The 26,013-nt window shown below is 34.7% G+C and overlaps 1 protein-coding gene and 1 long non-coding RNA gene across 5 annotated transcripts; both read left to right on the plus strand.

Annotated features, from left to right (window-relative positions):
* Nucleotides 1-199: 199 nt before the first annotated feature.
* On the plus strand, nt 200-26,013 carry LOC127838478 (uncharacterized). 3 transcript variants are annotated; one of them, XM_052366267.1, is made up of 12 exons: nt 200-343; nt 3,932-4,209; nt 4,319-4,532; nt 6,096-6,208; nt 13,445-13,478; nt 14,659-14,745; nt 15,760-15,839; nt 17,855-18,004; nt 19,443-19,626; nt 21,537-21,690; nt 23,675-23,766; nt 25,341-26,013. In XM_052366267.1, the coding sequence occupies exons 2-12, from the start codon at nt 3,962-3,964 to the stop codon at nt 25,374-25,376; spliced, it is 1,392 nt and encodes a 463-aa protein (XP_052222227.1). In that variant the 5' UTR covers nt 200-343; nt 3,932-3,961; the 3' UTR covers nt 25,377-26,013. The 3 variants fall into 3 exon arrangements, with proteins under 3 accessions (XP_052222227.1, XP_052222228.1, XP_052222229.1); XM_052366268.1 differs by having other exon boundaries at nt 220-329; XM_052366269.1 differs by lacking the exon at nt 200-343 and adding an exon at nt 347-457.
* LOC127838489 (uncharacterized) lies at nt 18,026-19,199 on the plus strand. Of its 2 annotated transcripts, none has more exons than XR_008029828.1 (3): nt 18,026-18,265; nt 18,322-18,433; nt 18,490-19,199. It is a non-coding gene; the product is annotated as an uncharacterized LOC127838489 (long non-coding RNA). The 2 variants fall into 2 exon arrangements; XR_008029827.1 differs by having other exon boundaries at nt 18,546-19,199.

Raw genomic sequence — 26,013 nt, forward strand, 5'->3', positions numbered from 1 at the left:
ACACGTGCTTGTGTTTACATGGGTTTTTCAAAAATATCATCTTATTGAACGAAAGTAGTTTATTATATTATTCAAAAAACATCTCTTTCTATAATATCCGAGCATGTATGAGATTTGTAAAATAAACATTAGTCACAATTAATTATTTGATATTTTTAATATTCCAACCATATGTTAAATTCATTTAAGCACAGTGGTTAAAATTTCGTTTAAAACTAATCAAGGTCAAGGCTGCGATTTCTAGGCCAAACTAAAATGTAGTTACAGATTATGTTCTATTTCTGCAAATCAAATGATAATACTGAAAATCGCGAGACATTGCGGTGACGGTAGGTGTACAATTGTAAGTATACACTGATATTATGGCGCATGCAAATCAGATTGAATTGCATTTAGAAAATATACTACGGATTTGTGTGTTGTCGACTTTCGTTTTGCAAAAACTGTTGGTGCACAGGTACTTGATAGTTGCAATAATTAAATTCTCAGCTTTATTACCCAATGGGTTGCTGAGAGTTGCAATGCGCTCTCTCTTGTCCATGGGTGCAAAATGTTATCAATAATGCAAGGGCTAAGGAACACTGAAACTGCAAGAACTTATTAAAGTTTACCTGTCTTAACCACAAACTCATCCAAATCACGGCAAATGGTTCCATTAAAGCAAGAAATAATTGCTTTTTATTGAATTAGTTTTTCTTTGGTACAAATATCCGCCATATGGGAATATTGACCCAATATTGGTTAGGTCGCAGTACACCAATATTTTGCACGTCGGGTTATGTGATGGAGCCTATTAAAGTCGATAACGATGTGGTATTCGATACAGAATACGCTGTTTCAAATTAAAACATAAAAATACCAGCGAGAAAAGTGTGTTGAAACATCGTCGTGTTTTTATAGGGTGCATGCATAGGATAACATTCGTAGGTTGCCATTCAGGTAAATTTAACATGTTTATGAAGTTTATTCATTATTTTCCTCAATTTGTCTCGAACAACGTCTGTTTAGTGAAGCGCACAGATTCCGTGCGCTGAACTGCACCCATGTTTATGAAGGGGTGCATATGGACTCCCAGAGTAGCCATAGCAAAAAGTATCGAAGGCTCTGGGAGTCTGTATATGGATTAAGGTACTTGAATATTTTTTGGGGTACTTATATATATTAAAAGAGAAAAGGACTAAAGGGTATCCAACGATGATTTCACAGGTCTATTGAATAACACAATGCAACAGAATGAAAGATCAAACAATGCACATGTCGTTGTGGTTGCCAGCAGGACACGTCCATCTATGATTAAACACCTTTTAATTGATGAAAATCCACCAAGTATGTCCAAAACAGCTAAAAGTATCACAAATATAACCCCAAAATCGCAGTGTGCAATTCTTGAAGTCCAAACGTCAGTTATGATGAAAGGCGGTTTATGGTCCATTTAGACTGTACTCAAGTTTTATTCCCACCAAAAATCTCTTGTCGTAAAAAGCGCTACAGAATACAAAGCCAAATTCTTTTTTAACAAAACCTGCCTCAACATTCTTTATAAGTTTCCATAATATAGAGACCATTTTACAGAATTTTGACATAAATATGAACATAATTAATATGAAACAAATAGCCAACAACAACCAATTTAGCAATAGAATTCCTGGGTGCAGTTTCAGTATATTTTGCAAAGCCGGGGTACATTTAAGTACACTTAACAGAACCTGGGGATCATTAAAGGCATACCCAAGCCAACAATGACCCGAGTTATAAGCAGACACTCTATTCTAACTGAGCTTGTCCATTAGACAACAGCTCTTTCATTGCGTTTTAAGAATCTTTCTGAGCTTCTTGTGATTGCTGCAAAATATGAATAAACAATATGAAATTGAAGAAATTGGTATTCTATAGCACTTTCACTGCATTCAAGGCTTTCTGAATTTGCTGCAGCGAGACTACAGTGTGTTCTTATTTTATTGTTATATAGACTTTAACCTGATATTATAATATATATTTATATTAATATTGTTATTTACATGTAAGGGGATACAATACATGTATATGGGTCAACCATTGAAATGCAAATTATTGCAATATAGGAATAGAAGAGTTAGTATGGAGAGATTTAGAGCAAAAAGGAAGATTGCTGCAAAAATTTTGCTTCCCCATCTTTTTATTACTAAATGTTCAATGTTGGTAACCTTTGATCTGCTCTTTACTGAAATATTCAAATGACATTGATTTTTTTCATTCAAATTTGGGTCTGGTTTTCAAGTCTCTATATTTTGTTCATCTATCCAGTTCTGAAAGTTAAACCTTAGTATATGTAATATTGAAATAAGTTTATTCTGAATTCTAACACGGCACGCGACTTGTTTTCTATAGACAAGGAAGGAAATCAAGTGTGGGTTATTCTGCAATAACTTATGGGCGGAGCTTAATGTTTCGAAAATAGTTCCGAATAAATAAAGAACATATTGCAGTAAAATGCACGTGCTAAAACCCGCTCTGAAAGAAATATAATAAATGTAGCATGTATATAAATGTAATGAAACAATAAATTGTATATTTGGTGATAAGTGGCATAACCACGTCTACAAAGAATGTTATTTGTTAGGAAACGTAATTCAGAATACATTTATAGCATGTCAGCTTTTCAGTAGCATCAATAAACGTGACGTCATTACGACTGTTGTTTTCAATGAAAGTGACGTCATTTGCAAAATATTTATGAATGAAAATGACGTCATATGTTTGTACAATTCAATGACGTCACTAAATAGTGAACTTTGTACTAAAAAGGGCGGAGTATTGAAAAATATAGTTCACGTCCTAAAGCTGGAATCAATCAGAATCGTGTTAGAATCGAAATAATATTTTTCTATGATAGTTTGTTGTCGAGTAACCCACAGTAAGTTGTATAGATGCGTGTTATCAAATCACTCGTGCTTCGCACTCGTGATTTAATTCCTACGCATCTATACTCCTTACTGTGGGTTATTCGACAACAAACCATGCTAGAAAAATATTATTTCTTAATTATAAAGTATTTTTTTTAACAATAAAACACTTAATGTTCCAATTAAAGTCAAAATGATGCTATTTTTCCCAATCCAATGGGACCCGGCCTCATTCTCAAGATGTATTAACAAATGCCATGAACTGATTAACAGAATAAGTACAGTTTATATGACTGGGCACACATAAAGGTGCCCTTTTCAAAATCTAGCTGTAGATACATGTACTACAATTTTGTCTAGCATAGGTAGTGTATATTCCGTTGGCACCATGCAATGTTTTAACAAAAACATTATGAAATGTATTTATTATGAACAAATTAGGCACCTTAGTGGCTCTCTGTTTTTATCTTCCATGACTGATAAAAACAGGGTTGACAAAATTGTCCATCAGTCAAAATATTTGGAATCCTATGACTTCATTCTTGTTTTTCATAGTGTTAGTGTAGGAATAATTTGTTAAATAGGTCATATTTATGTTAACCTATGTATGTAGCAATATATTTTTTTAATAAAGACAAGTTTGAAAATAATGTATCAATATGGAAAAAATAATCATTTCAAACATTTAATAAATTTATAACAGATATGAAATGTTTTCTCAGCAGAGTTATTGTTACTTGCTGTCATATGCATGTAATGTAACAGTTTTGCAAGAGAACTATTTATGTGTATGATGACTCACATTAGGATCTTGAACTATATAAGCTGCCTTAACCAACAATACAGATCTATCGGTTTCTGGTTAGGAAGTAGTTGGGGCAACTGTATTGGGCATCCTATTAGATATCAGTAAACAAAACATAATTTACCTTTATTAGAACTAACATCCTATTTTGTGTGTGTGGACTACCGGTAGTGATTTAAATAAACATAATATTTTTGCTGAGGTCCACTTTACCAAGCTATCATATAACTGTGTGTATTTATAGGTCGCTGTGATGACACATTGACAAACAAAAATGAAAAAAGTGATTGAAGTGTTATTAAAACGATCTTCAAGCATTTTAAACCAACAAAAGACAGTACATTCCACGCAAAAATGCCTGCAAAAGATCCATACGTCATCCGGAGTAGATCTGCAGCTGGGTAAAACAGACGATGATGTGATATACCCCGATCTGCCACAAGTGGGTGTCCCAAACCTCCAAGCCGAGGAGTTACTGAGCTTTAGGGGCCTGGAGACAAGCTTCCCTTGTTTGACCAGAAAGTGAGCTTAACTTTTTTATACACTTTTAGAAACTGTAGCTTAAATGGAGAACTTGCTTGCGATTGTATTTCGGGTAACTTCAAAATAAACTGTAAAACCTTAATTTCAGTAAAGTGACCGGACCAGAACCGCAATATGACAAAATCATATCAGGCTACAAAACATTCAACTCTGGGCAACCGTTTAATTTCAAATACAGCAAAGGTGTCATACCAGAACTAGTCATTGCGTACGAAACATGGGGTGAGCTCAAAAAAGACAAAACCAACGCTGTTGTCATACATGCTGGATTGTCTGCCAGTTCCCATGCTAAGAGTCATGAGGTATGTATTCAGAACTATGATTATCTTCATGATGAGGGTTGATATTATTAAATTCTTCATTTTGAGGGTTGAAATTATGAAATTCTCAATTTTTAGGGTTGAAATTATGAAATTCTTCAAGTGGAGGGTTTATAGGCATACATATACATGTTTTGATTCCTGGTACCAGGTACATGTACAGGCTCTTTATAGCCCCGCAAAACAAAGGTGTAGGGGAGTATACTGGATTCATTTGTCTGTCTGGCGGTCCAGGATAGATCTTATGGGGGGGGGGGGGGACTGTTCAGTGCACAAAAGTCATAACTATTGCTTTAATATTTTTGGAGAAATTGCCTTTTGTTTATTGTTATACTCCCAAGGAGTTGGTGGCATTAATTTTAGCATTGAACTTGTCTTGTCCGTTAGTCCATACAAATGTCATGAAGTTTTTGTTTACAAACTCCTCTGTAACTCAGGTTTTTTTTTTCCACTTTTTGGGAAGATAGCCCATGGCTTTGGAATTGGGAATTTTATCGGCATTTTCATGAAATTGGGAAAATAAATTCATTAGCCTTTATTTCCACACGAAAAGTTCACTGATTAGGGAAATACTAAATTTGATTTAACTCTTTATAATCATTCATATTAAAAGAAAAAATCATATTATACTTTGTTAGATGTAATTGAATTAAAATTGAGATAAAATACACATAAGACTTCTTTCTAAAAAAAAAAAAAAAAAAAAAAAAAAATTTTTTTTTTTTTGGCAATTGGGAATTTTTTGCCACATTTTGGAAAAAATAGTATACTTTTTGGGATTGGGAACATAGCCGAATTTCGGCTATAAAATCGGGCAAAAAAAAGCCCTGTAACTAAATGGTTAATTTTGCTCAAAATTAGATGACTTAATGTGTAGATGATCTGCGACGAGTTATAGCAGAATAATGTCCATTTTGTTGTTTTTCAGTAAAGAATATAAATGTTTACTTCCAAATTTTGTGTTTTAACTAGCAGTTTTAACTGCTATTTATTAAATATTCTGTGTGAAATTTTCTTAAACTTGCACAGTTGAATGACCTTTATGTGAAGTGATTTTGTAGAAAGATATTTTGGCTGTAACAAGTTTTGGCAGAATTGTGGCCCCTTGTCTTTTTTCCACTATAGAATATTAATATAGTATCAAAAATGTGTGTTTACAACACAAGAGCCTTTGCCCTTGCTTCAATATGTGCCGCGTTTTGAGAAAACTGGGCATAATGCATGTGCGTAAAGTGTCGTCCCAGATTAGCCTGTGCAGTCCGCACAGGCTAATCAGGGAAAACACTCTCCGCCTTAACAAGATTTTTGGTAAAAAGGGACTTACTTTAAACGAAAGATACCATAAAAGCGGAAACTGTCGTCCCTGATTAGCCTGTGCAGATTGCACAGGCTAATCTGGGACGACACTTTATGCACAGGCATTATGCCCAGTTTTCTCAGAACATGACTCATATATTTAGAGGTAATGTCATTTGTTTCTTCTTGTCAAGTGGTGAGGGAATGTCTGATGTGTGACTGCTTGATTTCTTGATGCCTTGATTTCAGGACAACACATCGCCGGGCTGGTGGGAGAAGTTTGTAGGGCCGGGCTGCGCCATTGACACTGACAAATTCTTTGTCATCTGCACCAACACATTGGGGGGATGCTACGGGTCATCGTAAGTCAGCACACTTAAGTTTAAAACTATTTATTTTATTTTGATTGACTCAAAAGCCTATGGCTTACATGTATTTGAAATGCTTTGAAGTCCATTTTCTGGGACTTGAACCAGTGCTTGGTTTCTATGGGGGGGGGGGACATCTAAAAATGCTCCCACAGTAGGGATCAAACCCATGACCTCACGGTACCTAGGAAGACACCACATAACACTTAAAAAGGGGCAATCAATGTAGATATATTAGGCCACACTTAAAATATTGTTGGTTTGCCCTTTACTGACCCTAGATTTAACAGGTGGGTTGGTACGTAGGAAAATTATTTTATTTTATTTGAGAAATTATATTTTTAATACCCTTATAGTCTATGAATATTTAAAACACTGTTATTAAAGCACTGTTGCAGTGTACGAAGCCCTATGTACATGTAGCTTAACCATATCTTGTTTGCTGTTTTCTTGCATATAATATTTTCTTTTTGCTTTTATTTTTTACAGCCTGTGCCGTTTGAATTGGGAAAATTAGCGCGATTAACAATGGAATTGGGAAAAATAGCGTGATAAACCATAAAATTGGGAAACATTGAGCATTATAAATATGATTATATGTAACAGAATTAAAATTGCTTTTAAGTTCATGTTTGACAGCATTTTTATATTATAAAGTGCTGCTTTAATGTCTTCTTACCATGAAGACAATGTTTAGTTAATATCCCTCCATATGCATATTAAACTTGCACAAACTTAAACAATATATAGAGAGATGCGTGGATACTGGATAGCAACTTAAAATCGTATATATTTGGTTACATTCGCAAACCAAAACGTAATTCAGTTGTCATTCGGCGACGACTCGACAAGCTCAATCAGCATATGAAATTCCAACTATCTAAGCAACCTAGATCAGTCAGGGGCGATAAGTATGGACAGGGATAATACGCGCACAAATTAATATTGCAGTTGGCTCTTTTATGATCGGCTAAAAATACGGGCAAAAAATACGTTTTTAGAAATCGCAATAAAAATTTTTTTTGGGGGGGGATAAAAAGTGGGTCGGTCGGTAAAGGGCAAACAAACTGAATTTTAATTTAGGCCTTAGTTATTACAATTGTTCAATACTTTTTTAGTATCAAATTCATTAATTTAACTCTGATTTCAAATTTTTACTTGAGTAATAGGACTCTATTCATTCACTTATATAATAAACCCCTGGGTAAATGTTATCATGAATTGACATTCCTAAACCTGAACCCCAGTTTTGAATTTAACCCTTTCTAGCAAGATGTTTTTATGTTATTTGTAAACAACCAGTTTACATTTGGACTGAGGCCAAGGCAAATATAACATCTGAAAGTTGATAAACGGTTTTGCATGTTATTGTGACATGAATTAATTTTTTGTTGTACTTTGATTTTTTCTAGGTTTTGGAATAATCTTTGTTTAAAGTGATTTTGGTTCAATGAAAAATCAAGGTGATGAGCTTGTGCTTAACTGCTGAATAAATGTAGTTGTTATAATGAATATTCTGCCTGAAAAATGCAGTTGTGATAAATAAAACAATGAAAAATGAGATTATTACCAAAATTATCAAATATTTTATAAAAATATTATAATCACCATTTCCACTAGATACACATACGCTATTAATCATGCTTTTTTTTACACATCTATGGTAACATTAAAGGGAATTGTTGAAATGGAATGGTTATGAAAAATGACCTTATAAAAAAATCTCATACATTCACAAATCTATAAATTATCGTTAAACAAGCAAAACAACAGCCCTGACTATCAAAAATACTAAAAATATAATGTTCATCTCTGGATAATTATCAATGAAAATCAGAAAAATAATAAAAGGGTTCAAAACACTTTTTATCGATAACTTAACAAAAACATGTATTACCAACTTAATGTTTAATAAACAATCATCAAAAATTCAAAAGCCTGTGTGTTGTAGTGATATAATGTCCACTTTTGTTACAAGAGGTTTTGGCATATTTTAAAATGTTATTTTTTCCTGGTTGTTAGTAAGTAACAGATATGTCAGTAAACTCATTTAATGTTTACAGATGTGTCAGTAAACTCATTTAATGTTTACAGATGTGTCAGTAAACTCATTTAATGTCTACAGATGTGTCAGTAAACTCATTTAATGTTTACAGATGTGTCAGTAAACTCATTTAATGTTTACAGATGTGTCAGTAAAGTCATTTAATGTTTACAGATGTGTCAGTAAACTCATTTAATGTTTACAGATGTTTCAGTTAACTAATTTAATGTTTACAGATATGTCAGTAAACTCATTTAATGTTTACAGATGTGTCAGTAAAGTCATTTAGTGTTTACAGATATGTCAGTAAAGTCATTTAGTGTTGACAGATGTGTCAGTAAAGTCATTGAGTGTTTACAGATATGTCAGTAAAGTCATTTAATGTTTGCAGATGTGTCAGTAAACTCATTCAATGAATTGTTCTTTTTAATACAAAAATCTTTGAACAAGTCCCTTTAACATGATACTATAAAGTTGAGATTGTTCTGGTTTTTTTATCCCTCGCCATAAGCGTAGGGATATTGTTTTGGCGTTGTCCGTCCGTCCTTCCGTCCATCCGGAGCCATATCTTGGAAGTGCTTTGGCAGATTTCATTGAAATTTGGTATGAGTATGTATATGGATAAGAGGATGATGCACGCCATATGGCATTGTACGCCATCAGTTAATAACATAGTTATGGCCCTTTGTATCTTCAAAAAATGCTTTTTGTGTGTGTCCGGAGCCATATCTTGGAAGTGCTTTGGCGGATTTCATTGAAACTTGGTATGAGTATATATATAGATAAGAGGATGATGCAAGCCAAGTGGCATTGTACATCATCTGTTAATAACAGAGTTATAGCCCTTTGTATCTTGAAACAATGCTTTTTTGAGTGTCAAATATAATGCTTTTGTGTCCAGAAGCATATTGGCGGGGGATATCAATTCTACGAATTTGCTTGTTTTTTAATGTCTTTGTTAATAAGTATAACAAGTCAAGAGTTGATTTTTTTTTCGAACAAATTTAGACAATATTTTGTCTTTTCTGGCACGCTATGAGGATATTTTTAAACACATTTTCCATCAGGATATCCATGACGGAGTCCTTTCAAGCTGATTTCTAATGATTTACATAGTAATTTTTTTTCGTTATGTCAAGTTATACATGTATGTTAAATATGTAAAATATATCGTGTAAATTTAATTTATTTTCTCTGTTTGAATTTGATTTTTAAAGTAATTTTAAATGCCTGAGCACAAGTTTTGCATACTTCAAAAAGATCCTCAGGATTGCAAATGGGTTTTTTTCATCTCTATATCCTGTTTGTTTTACAAAAATCAGGTATACAATCTATAAACTCTGAAGTGTTCTATATCCTGTTAATCATTGCTTGATTATGTTGTAACAAGTCCCTGTCCATAAAATTTGATTTAATGGATCTAAAACTGGCATATGAACCTAAATGATGTTTATTCAACTAGAAACTTAAAAAACACTATTTTACGACTCCATAAACACTTGTTAAAAACTCTTTATTCACTGCGTATTATACATAAATGTAGTCGGTGCAAGAAATTTTCTTCTTATATCAAGGGGATAGGGTTATAGCAGACCATTGCCCAAAGCAAAATTAGACTTATTTTTATGCCCCCGAAGGAGGGCATATAGTGATCCGTCTGTCTGTCTTTCCGTCACACTTTGCATTTAGGTTTCGCATTTAGGTTACGAAAAATGCTCATAACTTCTAAGATAGCAACTTGATGTTTGGCATGCATGTGTATCTCATGGCGCTGCACATTTTGAGTGATGAAAGGTCAAGGTCATTCTTCAAGGTCAAAGGTCAAATATATGGCTTCAAAGCGGCGCAGAAGGGGGCATTGTGTTTCTGACAAACACATCTCTTGTTTTATTATAATTGAAAAATTCTGAAATTCTTTCAAAAATAGCATGAGAAATACTGATTGCATTTAATAATAAAGTTTTATAATGTAATTTCTTGAAAGTCATATAAATAAATTACTGCTCATGAGAAAAAAATTCATTTCAAATCTGAAGTTGTATTAATGGAAAGTATGGTATTTATTATGCTCCCCCAAAATTTTTTAGGGGAGCATATAGTCGTTGCTTCGTCTGTCCGTGCCTGTATCCGTCCATCCGTGCACAATTTTTGTCGGGGCTATTTCTCAGCAACTAATGGCCGGAATGCAATTAAACTTTACAGGAAGCTTCACTACCAAGAGGAGATGTGCATAATATCAGCCGGTTCTGGTCGGATGATTTTTCACAGAGTTATGGCCCTTTAAAATTTTCCATTAACTGTACATATATAGTGCAATTCTTGTCCGGGCTATTTCTCCCCAACTACTGACTGGAATTCAATGAAGCTTTATGGGAAGCTTAACTACCTTGAGGAGATGCGCATGTTATTTGTGGGTTCTGGTTAGATGATTTATTTAGAGAGTTATGGACCTTTGAAATTGTTAAGTTGCTAAACCATCCATCATATTATTTTGTCCAAAGTTAAGTCCCTCAAGACGTTTCCTTTTATCTGAATATATAGTGCAATATTGTGACAAAAAAAACCTTTGGGGAGCATCACCCGTCTCCGACGGTTTCTTGTTTATTTACTAGGGATGTCAACGAATATCCGAATATCCGAATATTCGGTCCCAGACCGAATATTCGGATACAGTTTTCCGAATCGAATATTCGGAAGACAAAAAAAAAAAAAAATCGAGTAATTTCATGACTTTGTATTCGTGAAATTTGCTTCAAACATTGTAAAAAAGTTGTTCCTCGTGTCCTAATGTTTATTCCTGCTAAGCGCGATAATGCGTCGCTATGGTGATGACAGTATACCGGTCATAAATCCCGCTAATTGCCTAACAAAGACAGACACTTTGTGTTAAAATTATAATAGGTGCAAATCGCGTCGGCAATCAAAACACCGACCTGCACTTGATCCAATGACTCGAATTACATTTAAAATCATCAAAGAATAAATGAGTAAAGGAAAAGCCAACTTGGTGTAAAAAACAAATAAGACCGTATGGCAATTAAACCACCGACTCGCCTTGATCTAATAACTCGAATTACATTTAAAATGATCAAAGATTAAATGAGTTAAGGAAGAGCCTGCTTTGTGTGAAAAACAAAAAAGATCGTATGGTTATAATCACATTGTCCAATCAAAAAAGCTTTTAGAAAATAATTTTCTCAACCTCTAATGAGTATTTGCGTATCGTATGGTCCAAACTTTAATTAATTACTCAATATTCAATCAGGTATTATACTTAAAGAAATGTTTTTGGTAGTTCGCACTCATTTAATTGAAAATATTATAATTGCTACACGCATAAAGTAAATCTCTGTCCAATCAAAATGCCACCTACTCCTTCCGCTGCTTGGAAGTATTTCACGACATCATCCGATAAGAAGTCGCCGATCCAAGTGACTATTAAACGTGGCAACTTTAAAAGACTGACTGTTAAGTCTGTAAAACAGGTTCAAAGAGTGTTGTGGCTATGTACATAATTTGTTTAAGTTCTGTTTTGTCATGTAATTATTTTGTCGTCATGTAATATTATGTTTCTCGTTCTATTGTTGATGTACAATGTTAATAGTTTAAAAACTGTTTTTGTCATTCAATTTTAACAATAAAAAGTAATCAACAAAATCAGCTTCGAATTATCGACGGCAACGCTGTGTCAATATTAAGTCACTTCCGGTGCACTTCCAGTAAAAACGAAAGTATAATTCATGGAGTAATGGTACGGTAAACAAAGTTGACTTTTTTTCAAACAGATGTTGACCGAATATCCGAATATTCGTTCGGAAGGATGACCGAATATTCGAATATCAAAATCGGTATTCGTTGCCATCCCTATTATTTACCCAATTTGACAAACTTCTGAACAAAAATTTCCCAATTGTATACTAAGCTAGGCAATATTTCTCCAAAATGTTAGAAAAAGGCCGGAGATTGCATTTACTGTGGTATGTAGGGTCTGGTCATTCATCTCATTATTGTGGTAGGTGGCTGGTAGGTGGCTGTCCATACCGTTGTGTGTTGCTCATAGTCAGTTTGCTTCAAACAACATTATCTCTGAAACCCCTATGTGGAGTTTGACAAAAACAGCACAGGAATGATCCATCGGTGACCTTTAATTTGGTCAAATCCTTACAGTTTGATGCATATGTAAGCTACCTGAGATAAAAATAGATAAAAAAATCAAAACTTAAAAAATCTTCATTTTTCAGCAGCATGAAACAAACGTTAAATATTTGGTATGGAACCATGGTAGAGTGGTCATCTAAAATTTTTGTTCAAATCATGACCCTGGGGTAACAAATGGACAAAGCCAATTGGTCGCATGATTTATATAGAATGACCTTGCAAAATAACTTAAAGGGGCCTTTTTTGTTTTACAGATATTGGCATGTTTTGAAGTTTGTCATTAAATGCTTTATATTGATAATTGTAAACATTGGATATAAAAATCTCCAGTAAAAAATCAAAATATAATTTAAAAAAGAAAAAAAGGTTACCCTCAGCAGGGCTCGAACCACTGACCCCTGGAGTCCTGGAGTAAAAAGTCTACCAATAAGACCACTCTGCCATCCTTTCGGATACAATGCCAGATGTATTTTATACTGAATATAAGCAATCCTCGTAGTTTCACAAAATATAACGGCAACAACAGAACTCTCCAAATTATTAATTCGTTTCGCGTTGCAATGCTTTATAATTTTCGGGTTATATAGGATTTACATGATTTTGGTAAACACATTCATTGACATTATGCTATCCATATCAATGATCAGTTGTAGTGTTCGACTTTTTTTGCCATTCAATAATTAAAGTTATCAATAATCTGCGTTACATATGGTTGATTCAGAAGCAAACTAATAAAAATAACAAAACTTGCTTTCTGCTGAGATAACAGGAATAACAATGATTGGGAAATATTTGGCATGTTAATGAAATTTCAACCCTTAGGGCCTACAATCTTTTGATTCTGAAGATATCTTTAAATATGCTTTTCGGTTTTTAAATGTTAAGCTTTTATGGTAGCATGGTGTAAAGATAGCCAAGGTTTTCATACAGTTCTTTTTAAAATATGATTGGTCATCATAAAGTAGAGTTTATTACTTATATATACTAAAGGGTGCATTATTATATGAATTATCTCTGTCCACTTTCAGAGGTCCAAGCAGTTTTAATCCATTGACAAAAAAGGTAAAGCTACTTACATATTACTTACACTGAAATAATTCAACCTTTACACTGTTTATTGTTCTTCAAACATATTTTTAAAAGTTTAAACCTATCTTAATCTTTTGTTTTTTATTATATTTTTGTAAACAATATTAATAATTTTTTTTAAGCAATGACTGCATTTATTTTGGTATTCAGGCGCAAGTATTTCCAATACTACAATATCACACGCATGTTTTTCCAATATTAAAATATAATTATCATTGTTATCTTCATATGAGTCTTGTTCAGAAAATACAGGGCATAATGCATGTGCCTAACCCGTGGCATGCAGGGAAATTTGTCGTCTGCTAAAATGTCGTCTGCCAAATTTCTAAAATTAGCATTTTCTTCTATTTTTTTCAAAGAATACTATCAGAATAGCAAACAGTTTGGATCCTGATGAGACGCCACGTTCTGTGGCGTCTCATGTGGATCCAAACTGTTTGCAAAGGCCTTCACAATTCGGTTCCCGCACTGAAAGAGTTAAAGTGTTGTCCCAGATAAGCCTTTGCAGTTTGCACATGCTCATCAGGGACTACACCTAAACATTCCATCTAGACTGGATTATTGATAAGAAAAGACTTCCTTTAACCCTTTTCATGCTGGGTAATTTGTCTTCTGCTAAAATGTCGTCTGCTGAATTTCTATAATTAGCATTTTCTTTGATTTTTTTCAAAGAATACTATCAGAATAGCAAACAGTTTGGATCCTGATGAGACGTCACGTTCTGTGGCGTCTCATCTGGATCCAAACTGTTTGCAAAGGCCTTCAAAATTCGGTTCCAGCACTGAAAGAGTTAATATACAAAAAATTAATTTCATGAAAGGGGAAAGTGTCATCCTTGATAAGCCTGTGGTGACTGAACAGGCTAATCTAATACAACACTTGATGCCAACCCATGCGAAAGACGTACCTTGGACATTTCCGATAAAATTTTCTGAGGTTGGATATTATTCCCAAAACTGCTCAACAAAAAAAAAAAACAATATGTAAAAATTATATAAAATATACTTTTTTATTGTTTGCTTAAAGACAAACAAGGTCCGATAAAATCTTGTGAGGTCCGGTAAGATTTTTTTGGTCTTTCATATAATACGTACATTCATTAAAATGCACATGCATTTACCTAAATCGAGGCTTTTATGTTGTTCCATTTCAGAAATACGCAACCACGTTCCCTGTGGTCAGTGTCACCGACATGGTGGCTGCACAGTTCCAGGTGTTGGATCATCTTGGTATTCATCGTGTACGTTATGTTTTTTGGTCAACCATTTCCAATCAAATTTTTTTTCACCCAAATGACTACCGGTACCTTGAATTGCAATTGTAGATTTCGAAACTAAATTTAAAAAAAAGAAATCTCAACTTTCCAGAAAAGTATTAGTTGAACCTAATTAATAATAAAAATGAAAACCCTTTAAATCTTAAAATTTTAGGTATTTGTTAGCAAAAAACAACAACACCAATTTCTCATTTTTATTCAAAATGACTCGATTTTTCCCGTACCAAAGGGCCCAGTGCTATTCCCAAAATAAGAAAAAACTCAATAAGGCATAAAAGATATGATTATTTTAGTTCGCATTAACTTATAGAATGGTATGGTAGTTAGGGATAAATAAGTGAATATTTGCGCTTGTTGTATTACCCTGCAAAATGGAATGCTTAGAGTTGTAGTGAAACAACAGGTTTATTCCTAGTGTAATTAGGGAATAAGAGATTCTAACTTCAAAGGCAAAAACATGTGTTTATTATTGTTCAAATCATTCTCTTCGTTGGTGGATCTATTCTTACAATGACATCAACAAGGTAATGTAATTACACCTCCCCAAAAACATCAACAGAAACATTAATTTCTTTCTACTGGTTATTTCCTATTAGACACATAAGAACCTGTGTTTATTAATTACAGCATGTGGTTTGAAACAAGTGAGGTCAATATGAAAGCTATGAATACAATTTTATAGGGGTTTTATGGGACTCTTTAAAATCGCGCAATACTGTCACAGCTTTGTAACCCTTTTTTTTCAGAATCAAATTGAAAATTGCTATTTGCAACGAGCATAAAACCAGAACAGCCTGCCTGTTCAGGTTTTATGCTGTATGCTGCACATCAGTATCTTGGGGTTGGAAATGAAGCCTTTGCAACTTGAATCTAGTAAAAACATCTTTAATTAAATATGATTTTATAAGGGATAATAAATGCTCCAAAGTGCCTATCGGAGTGGTAAAGTGTTAAATAATATGCTTTCATTCTTTGCAGTTACACGCCAGTGTTGGTTCCTCTCTGGGAGGGATGTGCTCACTGACTGCTGCTGCCATGTATCCAGACAGAGTGGGCAGGCAAGTTGGGTGCCTGAAGTCATTCAGAGCTAGCTTTCAAATTATGCCCCTGGGGTTAAAACTGGCTCTGCCCCATAGGGTCACATGTGTCAAGAAGCAGTGAATGACCAGTTTGACTTCACTGTTATTTTCTGTAGATCACTGGAAATCATGTAAAAGTAGAAGATAATCATTAGTTTTCAGGGTAATAATATGGGATATCATCTCAGGTAATGGAGACAATATTTTTCTGAGTGCTTACAAGAACTTCTCTTCTTTTTAATGATTAGGCCTTTTATTTGTATGCGTTCAGCATCTACATATATATGAATTGGTCTGTCGATTTTTGTTTCAGTCTTTTCATACAAGGTTAACTCAAAATGGCATGTTTTGTCTAACATCAATAATTCTTCCTTACTAGCTTTCATACTTGTATGGAAGACGTCTTTGAACACACCTCAGTCGCGCAGTCTGGTCAGGAGTTACCCTGTTGATATAAAGTCACGCAAGGTTTCTCTGTCTTTTTAGTGAACAGCGTTGCATATGACCACTAAAAAAAGTTGATAGTGTCTGACCGCATGTGGGATAAGACACATTTTTGCTTGATATGGGGCAATTAAAGTACCATGTATTATGTGCAACCATGTATAACTTGCACCCGAATTATCAATTACAAAAATGCAGAGAAAAAAATGTTAAGAAAACTGTCAAATTGGCAGTCATTCAACTATTTCACAATTGTTATATATCAATATATAAAGCCAACCAACTTTTTATGTAGACTTTTTTGCTCTTTAACCCTTTACAACTTGGAAACATATTTGTACACATTTGTAGTCCCTTAGAAAGTGGAATTAAATTAAAGACCTTTCTTACTGTATTCAAGTTTTAAAGGCTTCATTTCCTTAGTTACTGATCAGCAAACAGCATAAAACATGAACAAACTGCAAGTTACTCGCAGGCTGTTCTGGTTTTATGCTGTTTGCACATAGCCATTTTTACTTCGCTTCTGAGTGGGAAAGGGTTAAAATGGGTATAGTACATGGTAAAGTACTGTACAGTAGACTCTCTGTAAACCGGACGGTCTCGGGACCGGCCTAATCGTCCGGTTTTCAGAGAGTTCCGGTTTACCAAGAGTTTTCATATTGCCGAAATATACACGGTATTCATTGTGTACAGAATCACATAAAAATAAAACAAACCGTATACATTTACATGGTCCATGTGATAACTGTACGCAGGTACTGATGATGTTAATTGCATTCTTAAAAAATGTGTTTTTAATCGATTAAAAGCAAATACCGATGGATGGATATTTAACAGTCATATTTCTAACAGTTTATCTGACAAACAAACAAACAACCATTTCAGCGTTAAAAACATGGCTATAAGATATTTTAAAATACCCGAGAAGATCACAAGAAAGTGATCGTCGCAATGGCATGCATTAATTTCTTAATTAAATTGTGTATCAGAGGCGATAATAAATAATTAATAAAACGATCGAGTCAATCACTTTTTGGTGTTACTGCACGTCTATTAAAGACATTCGAAGTTTGTTTACATGACTTTATCGGAATCCCATAGCGCGGTAACGACTTGACACCTTTATGGTTTGTTTAATCTGATTATCGATAATTGCGCGAGCAAAATGTGACTACGCACTCGCTTTGCCGACTAGGTATTGTTATTTTCACGCCTCGGGCATCTTGAGAATTTAGACCGTCCGGTATACTCAATGTATTTAACGTTGAAAATGACAAAATTTACGGAGATACCCGTCCGGTTTCCGGTTTTCAGAGAGTTCGGTTTATTCAACATTTTTTAACAAAGAAATAGAAGGAGAAAATACGGGACTGGCCCGACCGTCCGGAATCGGGAGAGTTCCGGTATTCCGAGAGTCCGGTATTGGCAGAGTCTACTGTATTACTTTTGAACCCTCTCTCCCCCAGGATGGTTTCTATCTCATCCTGCGCCCAGAGCCACCCCTCCTCCATCGCCGCCCGCTAATTACTTTTGAACCCTCTCTCCCCCAGGATGGTCTCTATTTCATCCTGCGCCCAGAGCCACCCGTCCTCCATTGCCGCCCGCTACCTGCAAAGGAAGTGTATCATGGTGGACCCAAACTGGAACAAGGGCCACTACTATGATGGCAAATACCCCAAGATGGGCATGAAACTGGCCAGGTACTCACTGTTGTAATATGAAACTTGCCAGGTAATCACAGGTGTTATATGAAACTTGCCAGGTACTCACAGTTGTAATATGAAACTTGCCAGGTACTCACAGTTGTAATATGAAACAAATACCCCAAAATGGGCATGAAACTCGCCAGGTACTCACAGGTGTAATATGAAACAAATACCCCAAGATGGGCATGAAACTTGCCAGGTACTCACAGGTGTAATATGAAACAAATACCCCAAGATGGGCATGAAACTTGCCAGGTACTCACAGGTGTAATATGAAACAAATACCCCAAGATGGGCATGAAACTGGCCAGGTACTCACAGGTGTAATATGAAACAAATACCCCAAGATGGGCATGAAACTTGCCAGGTACTCACAGGTGTAATATGAAACAAATACCCCAAGATGGGCATGAAACTTGCCAGGTACTCACAGGTGTAATGTGAAACAAATACCCCAAGATGGGCATGAAGCTTGCCAGGTACTCACAGGTGTAATATGAAACAAATACCCCAAGATGGGCATGAAGCTTGCCAGGTACTCACAGGTGTAATATGAAACAAATACCCCAAGATGGGCATGAAACTTGCCAGGTACTCACAGTTGTAATCAGGATCTCCACATATTTTTGTGTAAATAAGTCATCTTATCCATTTGTACCAACAATGCTGACTCTGTTTATGTACCAATGATAGTCTCTATTAGTAAATTATAGTTCATATGGATTATATCTGATTTTGAAAAGATTATGTGGCCGGTTTGGGGATTGAATCTGCGATCCACAGATTGGTAGTCAGGTGCTCAACCAACTGAGCAAGCTGGCCCAGTTTTATCATGTTTGAAAAAAATAACACTACAAAAACATTACACCTAAAGATGAAACTATTAACCCTTTGCCACTTAGATACGTACTTTTACGCTTATTAGAAAGTTTAATTGAATTAGAGACCTGTCTCACTAGATTGAAGTTGTAAAAGCTTCATTTCCAACCCTTAGATACTGATGAGCAGCAAACAGCATAAAACCTGAACAGACTGCGAGTTACTCGCAGGCTGTTCTGGTTTTATTCTGTTTGCACACAGCCATTTTCACTTTGATTGTGAGCAGGATAGGGTTAAATAAAGTACCCAAAAATGGCTGTGGAGCTTCTAGGTATAAATATACATTACCTGCTAAATTGAATTATGAGGAAAAACAGGCTTTTTTATTATAGAAAATACCTAAGATAGGCATGATAATAGATTTTGGTATTGATTGAACAGAAGATTTACTGGTGCAGAATAAGATGAAATATATTAATTTGAATAGATTTTGCTGAGTTTCCAAATTTTTTGAAGAAATCCAAAAGGGAGACATATTGCTTTGAAAGCAGTTTTAGTACATTTTTGTAAAACCTAACTAAACTTATCAGTAACAGTGTTTTCTTCTCTAAAGGGAGCTTGCAACCATGGGCTACAGAAGTGGACCCGAGTGGGATTTGCGTTTCGCTAGGAAACGAATTGATGAGGGGAAATCCCCGACGCTGTGTCCCACCTTCATTATTGAGAGTTACATAGAGTACCAGGGAGAGCAATTCAGCACGAAGTTTGACCCAAATTCACTATTGTATATTTCTAAGGTAATTATATTAATCCGGTCAAAGTGTCCTAATGGTTAAGGCTGGCTGTCTAGAGACAGGGAGGTCACAAGTTGGGTTCCCACCTTGGGAGTGTTCTTTAAATCTCCCAAAATGACACTAAGTACTGGTTCTTCTTAGGAAAGGGACTTCAGAGTGTTTTATTGAGGCGAAGGCTTTCAAAGCAATTGCACGAAAATATATATTATAATAAAGAGAAACTGAAGTAAGTGTTGTTTTGGCTTTGTTTTTCTATATAAAGCTTTTTTGATATGTTTCGGCATAAGGGAGGGGAAAGGGCATAGTATATATCAGACCATCATATTTTCTCGTCAAGGGTAACTTGGGATGTTTGGGCATTCATGTGAGGTAAAGCTTTTCTTGTATATTTTATTGTATTAGATCGCTGAACACTAAACTGTTTGTTATGATTTATTGAACATTGCTTATAAGTTAAATGGGCATAAATTTTATGAACTTCAAATATACTGGCATTTTTAATCAATGAATAATGTAGAATCACCTATTCTGTGTGACTTACCTTGAGTGTAATACAGTGGACTAGCCATAAACATCAGGATCAGCTTACCTTAAAAACCATTTTTTATGACCAGTGTTTTAAATCTGGGCCAGGTCATACCATAAAATTTAAACAACATAATATTTTAACTTTAGGAGTACATCAATGGATATTGGATTATCTAAGGGGAGTTACTCTTTTTTCCATGATTTTACATGTAAAACTGAATTGTTTCCCATGTTATTCAATTTAGATAAAAAACGTAAGTACGTTTCTTAACTCTTTCAGTGCTGGAACTGAATGTTGAAAGCCTTTGCAAACAGTTTGGATCCAGATGAGATTCCACAAAACGTGGTGTCTCATCAGGATCCAAACTGTTTGCTATTCTTATAGTATTCTTCGAAAAAAATCAGAGAAAATGCTAATTTTAGAAATTCAGCAGACGACATTTTAGCAGACGACAAATTTCCCAGCATGCAAAGGGTTAAAATATCTAGATCATAGTCTTACACATCAATGTTTCATTATTCGTATTAAATAATTGTGTCTTGTTTTCCCAGAAAATTAGAAAATGGTAAACTTAGATGAACAATCTGTTCATGGTGCACTTTTCAGTTTTTTTGTCAATCATCCTCAAAACTGAGAATTTTGAATTTATAAAATCAACACATTTAAGATAATAACATATTGACTCTTAATTATTAAATGGTGTTATCAGGATATTTTGCAAAGGAAACTCACGCCCTGTTTATCATGCAACTGAAGTTATTTCATGTTTGATTTCGAAAAGTATTTGCCAAAGAAACATCCTTTAATTTTTTGCAGTATAAATTGCATTGATGTAGTACGAATATATACACATTAAACAGCTAATAAACCCTAATGTGTATATGATTGTAATAGTCTTTAATTTATCACTGGTTTACGTTAGTATTTACCCATTAACGATAATGTAATGGTCCATTGCATCCATCTGTCACATTTTATTACCTTAATCCGGTCATAAAACGAATGATCAAAGTCACACCACATAAGCGAAATCAGGACAGAAATCTGGTTTCATAGCAGATATATTGTCGGAAAATTTAGAGCCTTTAAGTATGGATGAAAACCTGTATGTCCGAAAATTTTGAGGCACACAAAATTATTATTTTGGCCCAAAAAATGGGGTGTCCGAAAATTAAGAGTGTCCGAAAACTTAGAGTAATTAGAGTATTGTTTTTTGTCAAGATTGAAGGTACCGTGAGTTTCAAATATGTAGTTCTGTTATGTAATGTTTGACGAGATACAAGTTTTTTTTTATCCCCCTGGTAGGATGGCATATAGCAGTTGGACTGTCTGTCCATCCGTCCGTTGGTCTGTCCGGCATTCAGTTTTTGTTTTCCCATTACAGGCCATGGACATATTCGACATTGCAGAAGGGTATAACAGCCTGGAGGAAGCGTTGGAGAGAGTTGTGTGCCCTTCCATGGTGATTGGTGTGAAAACAGACATTCTTTTTCCCATTATTCAGCAGCGGGAATTAGCGACCAGTCTCACCAAGTCAGGTTAGTAGTTTAACCTCTCATAACGTTTATGTTATTTGCTTAGTTTCAACTTTGATGGATTATGAATTAACTTGGCACACATGTACATTGTCATATGATGATGAGTCCCATTTAATACCCATCTCATAACCTCATATTTCCATTAATGAAAACAATTTTGTTCCATGTTCAGTCCTGAAATTCCCAATTGTTGTTTTCACCTTTATTTGTTTGGAAAACATTGAGAAATAAAGACTATTGACGATGTATAAGCGATTGTTTTTGTTCAGAACATACTTTTTATGCCTCCTTTTCGAAGAAAAGGCGGCATATAGTGATCGGACTGTACGTCTGTCTGTCTTTCCGTCACACTTTGCGTTTAGGTTTCAAAAAATGCTCATAACTTCTATGTCCCTTGAGATATAACCTTCATATTTGGTATGCATGTGTACATGGACAAGGCCTTTCCATACGCACAAAATTTTTACCCCTGTGACCTTGACCTTGAACTTAGGGTCCGCGTTTAGGTTTCGAAATCTGCATTTAGGTTTTGAAAAATGCTCATAACTTCTATGTCCCTTGAGATATAACATTCATATTTGGTATGCATGTGTAAATGGACAAGGCCTTTCCATACGCACAAAAAAATTTACCCCTGTGACCTTGACCTTGAACTTACGGTCCGCGTTTAGGTTTCGAAATCTGCGTTTAGGTTTCGATAAATGCTCATAACTTCTATGTCCCTTGAGATATAACCTTCATATATGGTATGCATGTGTATATGGACAAGGCCTTTCCATATGCACAAATTTTTTACCCCTGTGACCTTGACCTTGAACTTAGGGTCCGCGTTTAGGTTTCAAAATCTGCGTTTAGGTTCGAAAAATGCTCATAACTTCTATGTCCCTTGAGATATAACCTGCAAAATTTTTACCCCTGTGACCTTGACCTTGAACTTAGGGTCCGCGTTTAGGTTTCGAAATCTGCGTTTAGGTTTCGAAAAATGCTCATAACTTCTATGTCCCTTGAGATATAACCTTCATATTTGGTATGTATGTGTATATGGACAAGGCCTTTCCATACGCACAACAATTTTTTCTCCTGTGACCTTGATCTTGAAGTTAGGGACCCGCGTTTAGGTTTTGAAATCTGCGTTTAGGTTTCGAAAAATGCTCATAACTTCTATGTCCCTTGAGATATAACCTTCATATTTGGTATGCATGTGTATATGGACAAGGCCTTTCCATACGCACACAAAATTTTACCCCTGTGACCTTGACCTTGAACTTAGGGTCCGTGTTTAGGTTTCGAAATCTGCGTTTAGGTTTTGAAAAATGCTCATAACTTCTATGTCCCTTGAGATATAACCTTCATATTTGGTATGCATGTGTATATGGACAAGGCCTTTCCATACGCACAATTTTTTTTACCCCTTTGACCTTGACCTTGAAGTTAGGGTCCGCGTTAAGGTTTCGAAATCTGCGTTTAGGTTTTGAAAAAATGCTCATAACTTCTATGTCCCTTGAGATATAACCTTCATATTTGGTATGCATGTGTATACGGACAAGGCCTTTTTATACGCACACAAATTTTGACCTCTGTGACCTTGACCTTAAAGTTATGGTCTGCGTTTAGGTTTGCGAAATCTGTGTTTAGGTTTCGAAAAAAGCTCATAACTTCTATCAAGCGTTTATAGGGGCATAAGGCATCCTATGGTGACAGCTCTTGTTTATAGTTATAACAATATCATCCAATGATATAAATTATTAAAAACAATTTTTCACCAAAGAAAGGGATTTTTTCTTAAAATCTCCAGTTTCACAATTTTATGTAATTCGTCCAAAATTGTGTGAAACAGCCATGATATTTAAGCATTTTTTCTCATTCCATGAAATGAAGTTGTTCAAGCCAGTATTTTTAACGTCAGTCCATAAAGTTAAATTATCAAGCTGATTTTTGTATACTAGTAATTATCAAAGCTTTCATGCTTTCTAAATTGTTTCAGGCAATTCACATGTGACTTTCTACGAGATAGACTCCTTATATGGCCATGATACGTTCTTACTGGATCTAAACAATATTGGAGCTGCAGTGAAGGTATTGTGCAGGGTGTTCTAGACAGTATACAATAAGGCATAAAACAGAAGTTTTTTTCCACTAACAAATCCAACAATTTTTTTGTGACAACCCTTAAATTTTGTTTGATGATCCAGGTTTGGTTTGTGAACATTTTTGGTACATTTAATCATATAAACTATATTTACTATGACGCTTTTAATAATTTTGCTTTGTTTGATCATGTTTGCTCAATTTACTTTATATTGTAAAAGAAAGCTGAGACGAGACGGTGAGATAGACATTGGGAAGAATTCTGTATGCCAATTCATATTCTAATTATAATGTGGATCATAACCTCTTAACCCTTTTGACTTTTAAGCAAAGTGAAAATGGCTATGTGCAAACAGCATAAAACCAGAACAGCCTGCGAGTAACTCGCAAGCTGTTCAGGTTTCATGCTGTTTGCTGCTCATCAGTATCTAAGGGTTGGAAATGAAGATTTTAAAACTTGAATCTGGTACGGAAGGTCTTTAATTAAATGTAACTTTCTAAGAGACTACACATGCGTTAAAATATGTATCTAAGTGGTAAAGGGTTAAATAAGATAAGGTTTTGCCTATCTACCCATATTTGTATGGCGCTGTTAGTGAAACAAATGACAATTTAATTTTTTTTAGGCTTAAGGAAGAATTCTAGGCTGCTTTTTAAGGAGCATGTAATTTAACACTTCAGAGAAGTTGATAATTTTTAGTTCTTAACACAATTGAGAATCGACAGGAAGGTGACAGTGAATTATTTTCTATTGTCAATAGGTAAATATAAGTGATATAAAAACATTATCCACTATTTCCAACAGTGAAAAATAACAGTGAAAATTATCAATATTTCTCATTGTTGAATTTAGAAATGGCCTCATTGTTTGTCATCATGACTCAGAAAAGTTTTATTTTCTTTGATCACTTGTGAATGAGAATTGATAATTTACTGAAACCAACAAATGTTATCGTTATGGCTGTGAATGTCACTTTGCCATGATAGATGACATATGGTATTGCTCACACTTTTTGTTATATTATTTTTGCCTATATTAGATGCTTACTAACAATCAATCTTGGAAGAACAGGGATTTCAGTAGATATTGAAACCAGCAGTCAAAATGACCCAAGGTCTCACAAATTATGAAGTAATTTGAAATGTTCCAAAAAGCATGTGATAGGTTTTGTAATAGCTTATTTATCATAATAATGAATAAAACATTTTCACAAAAATAATTATTATTTCCATAAAAGATCATTTCTGGTCCTTTTTTCACGTTGGATTGTGAAAACAAATGTGTCAAAATGATGCTAGGCTATTTTTTTGCAGGAGTCAAACATTAGAAAATTGCAACTTGCTTGCATCAAAATGCAGGATTCTACTTCAATTGAAATCACTGGAAGAAAATGTATGGATGTTAATATTGTGCTGCTTCGCAACATTCTATACACCAGTAATCTGATAGCGATGTTTTACATATCATGTTTGTTACAATTGTGAAATGTGTGTGCCAAATATTGTTATATGTGAGCAACTCCATTTATTTACTTTATTGATAGGTCATCTGTTGTTTTCAGGGCTTTTTGGAGACTAAGATGTCCAACGGCCATTGAAGTCAGAGCTGAAAACTGTACACTGTCATTGCAAACAAACCCAAAACAGCTACAAACCATCTATCGATAAGCAATTAAAACTGGATGATTTACTTCATCAATTAGTTATAAACAATTCTTTTTCCGAATCCCTTGTAATGCATGTTTTTCAGTATTTATAAATTTAACAAATGCGCAAGCAAGCAATAAGCAACACAGAAAATTTGAAGTTTTCTTTACATGTTATAATAGTTATACCTGTACATCGAAACAGTCATTTGTATCTAGTTAATTTTACATGCTAGCATGATATTATGTATAGAAGAAAAATGAGACGAGCTGTGTGAGGAAAATATTTCTTCTAGGGAAATTTATTAACCCTTAACCCCATAAAAGCAAAGTGAAAATGGCTATGTGCAAACAGCATGAAACCGGAACAGCCTGCCAGTAACTTTTTGTCTGTTCAGGTTTTATGCTGTTTGTTGCTCATCAGTTTCTAAGGTTTGGAGATGAAGTCTTAAAATTTGTAATCTAGTAAGAAAGGTCTTTAATTGCATGTAACTTTGTAAGGGACTTCAAATGCGAGAAAATACGTATCTAATGGGTGAAGGGTTAAACATTGTAATCCAGGTGTTAACACATAACAGGATGGGTTTGT

This window comes from Dreissena polymorpha, chromosome 7, assembly GCF_020536995.1.
Source record: "Dreissena polymorpha isolate Duluth1 chromosome 7, UMN_Dpol_1.0, whole genome shotgun sequence".
NCBI lineage: Eukaryota > Metazoa > Mollusca > Bivalvia > Myida > Dreissenidae > Dreissena > Dreissena polymorpha.

Bases quoted from the DNA above. Each gene is read 5' to 3' on its own strand.
- LOC127838478 (XM_052366267.1), top strand. From the start codon at position 3,962: ATGAAAAAAGTGATTGAAGTGTTATTAAAACGATCTTCAAGCATTTTA. The intron at 4,210-4,318 runs GTGAGCTTAACT...CCTTAATTTCAG, and splicing joins TTCCCTTGTTTGACCAGAAA to TAAAGTGACCGGACCAGAAC. The intron at 23,767-25,340 runs GTATTGTGCAGG...TGTTGTTTTCAG, and splicing joins ATATTGGAGCTGCAGTGAAG to GGCTTTTTGGAGACTAAGAT.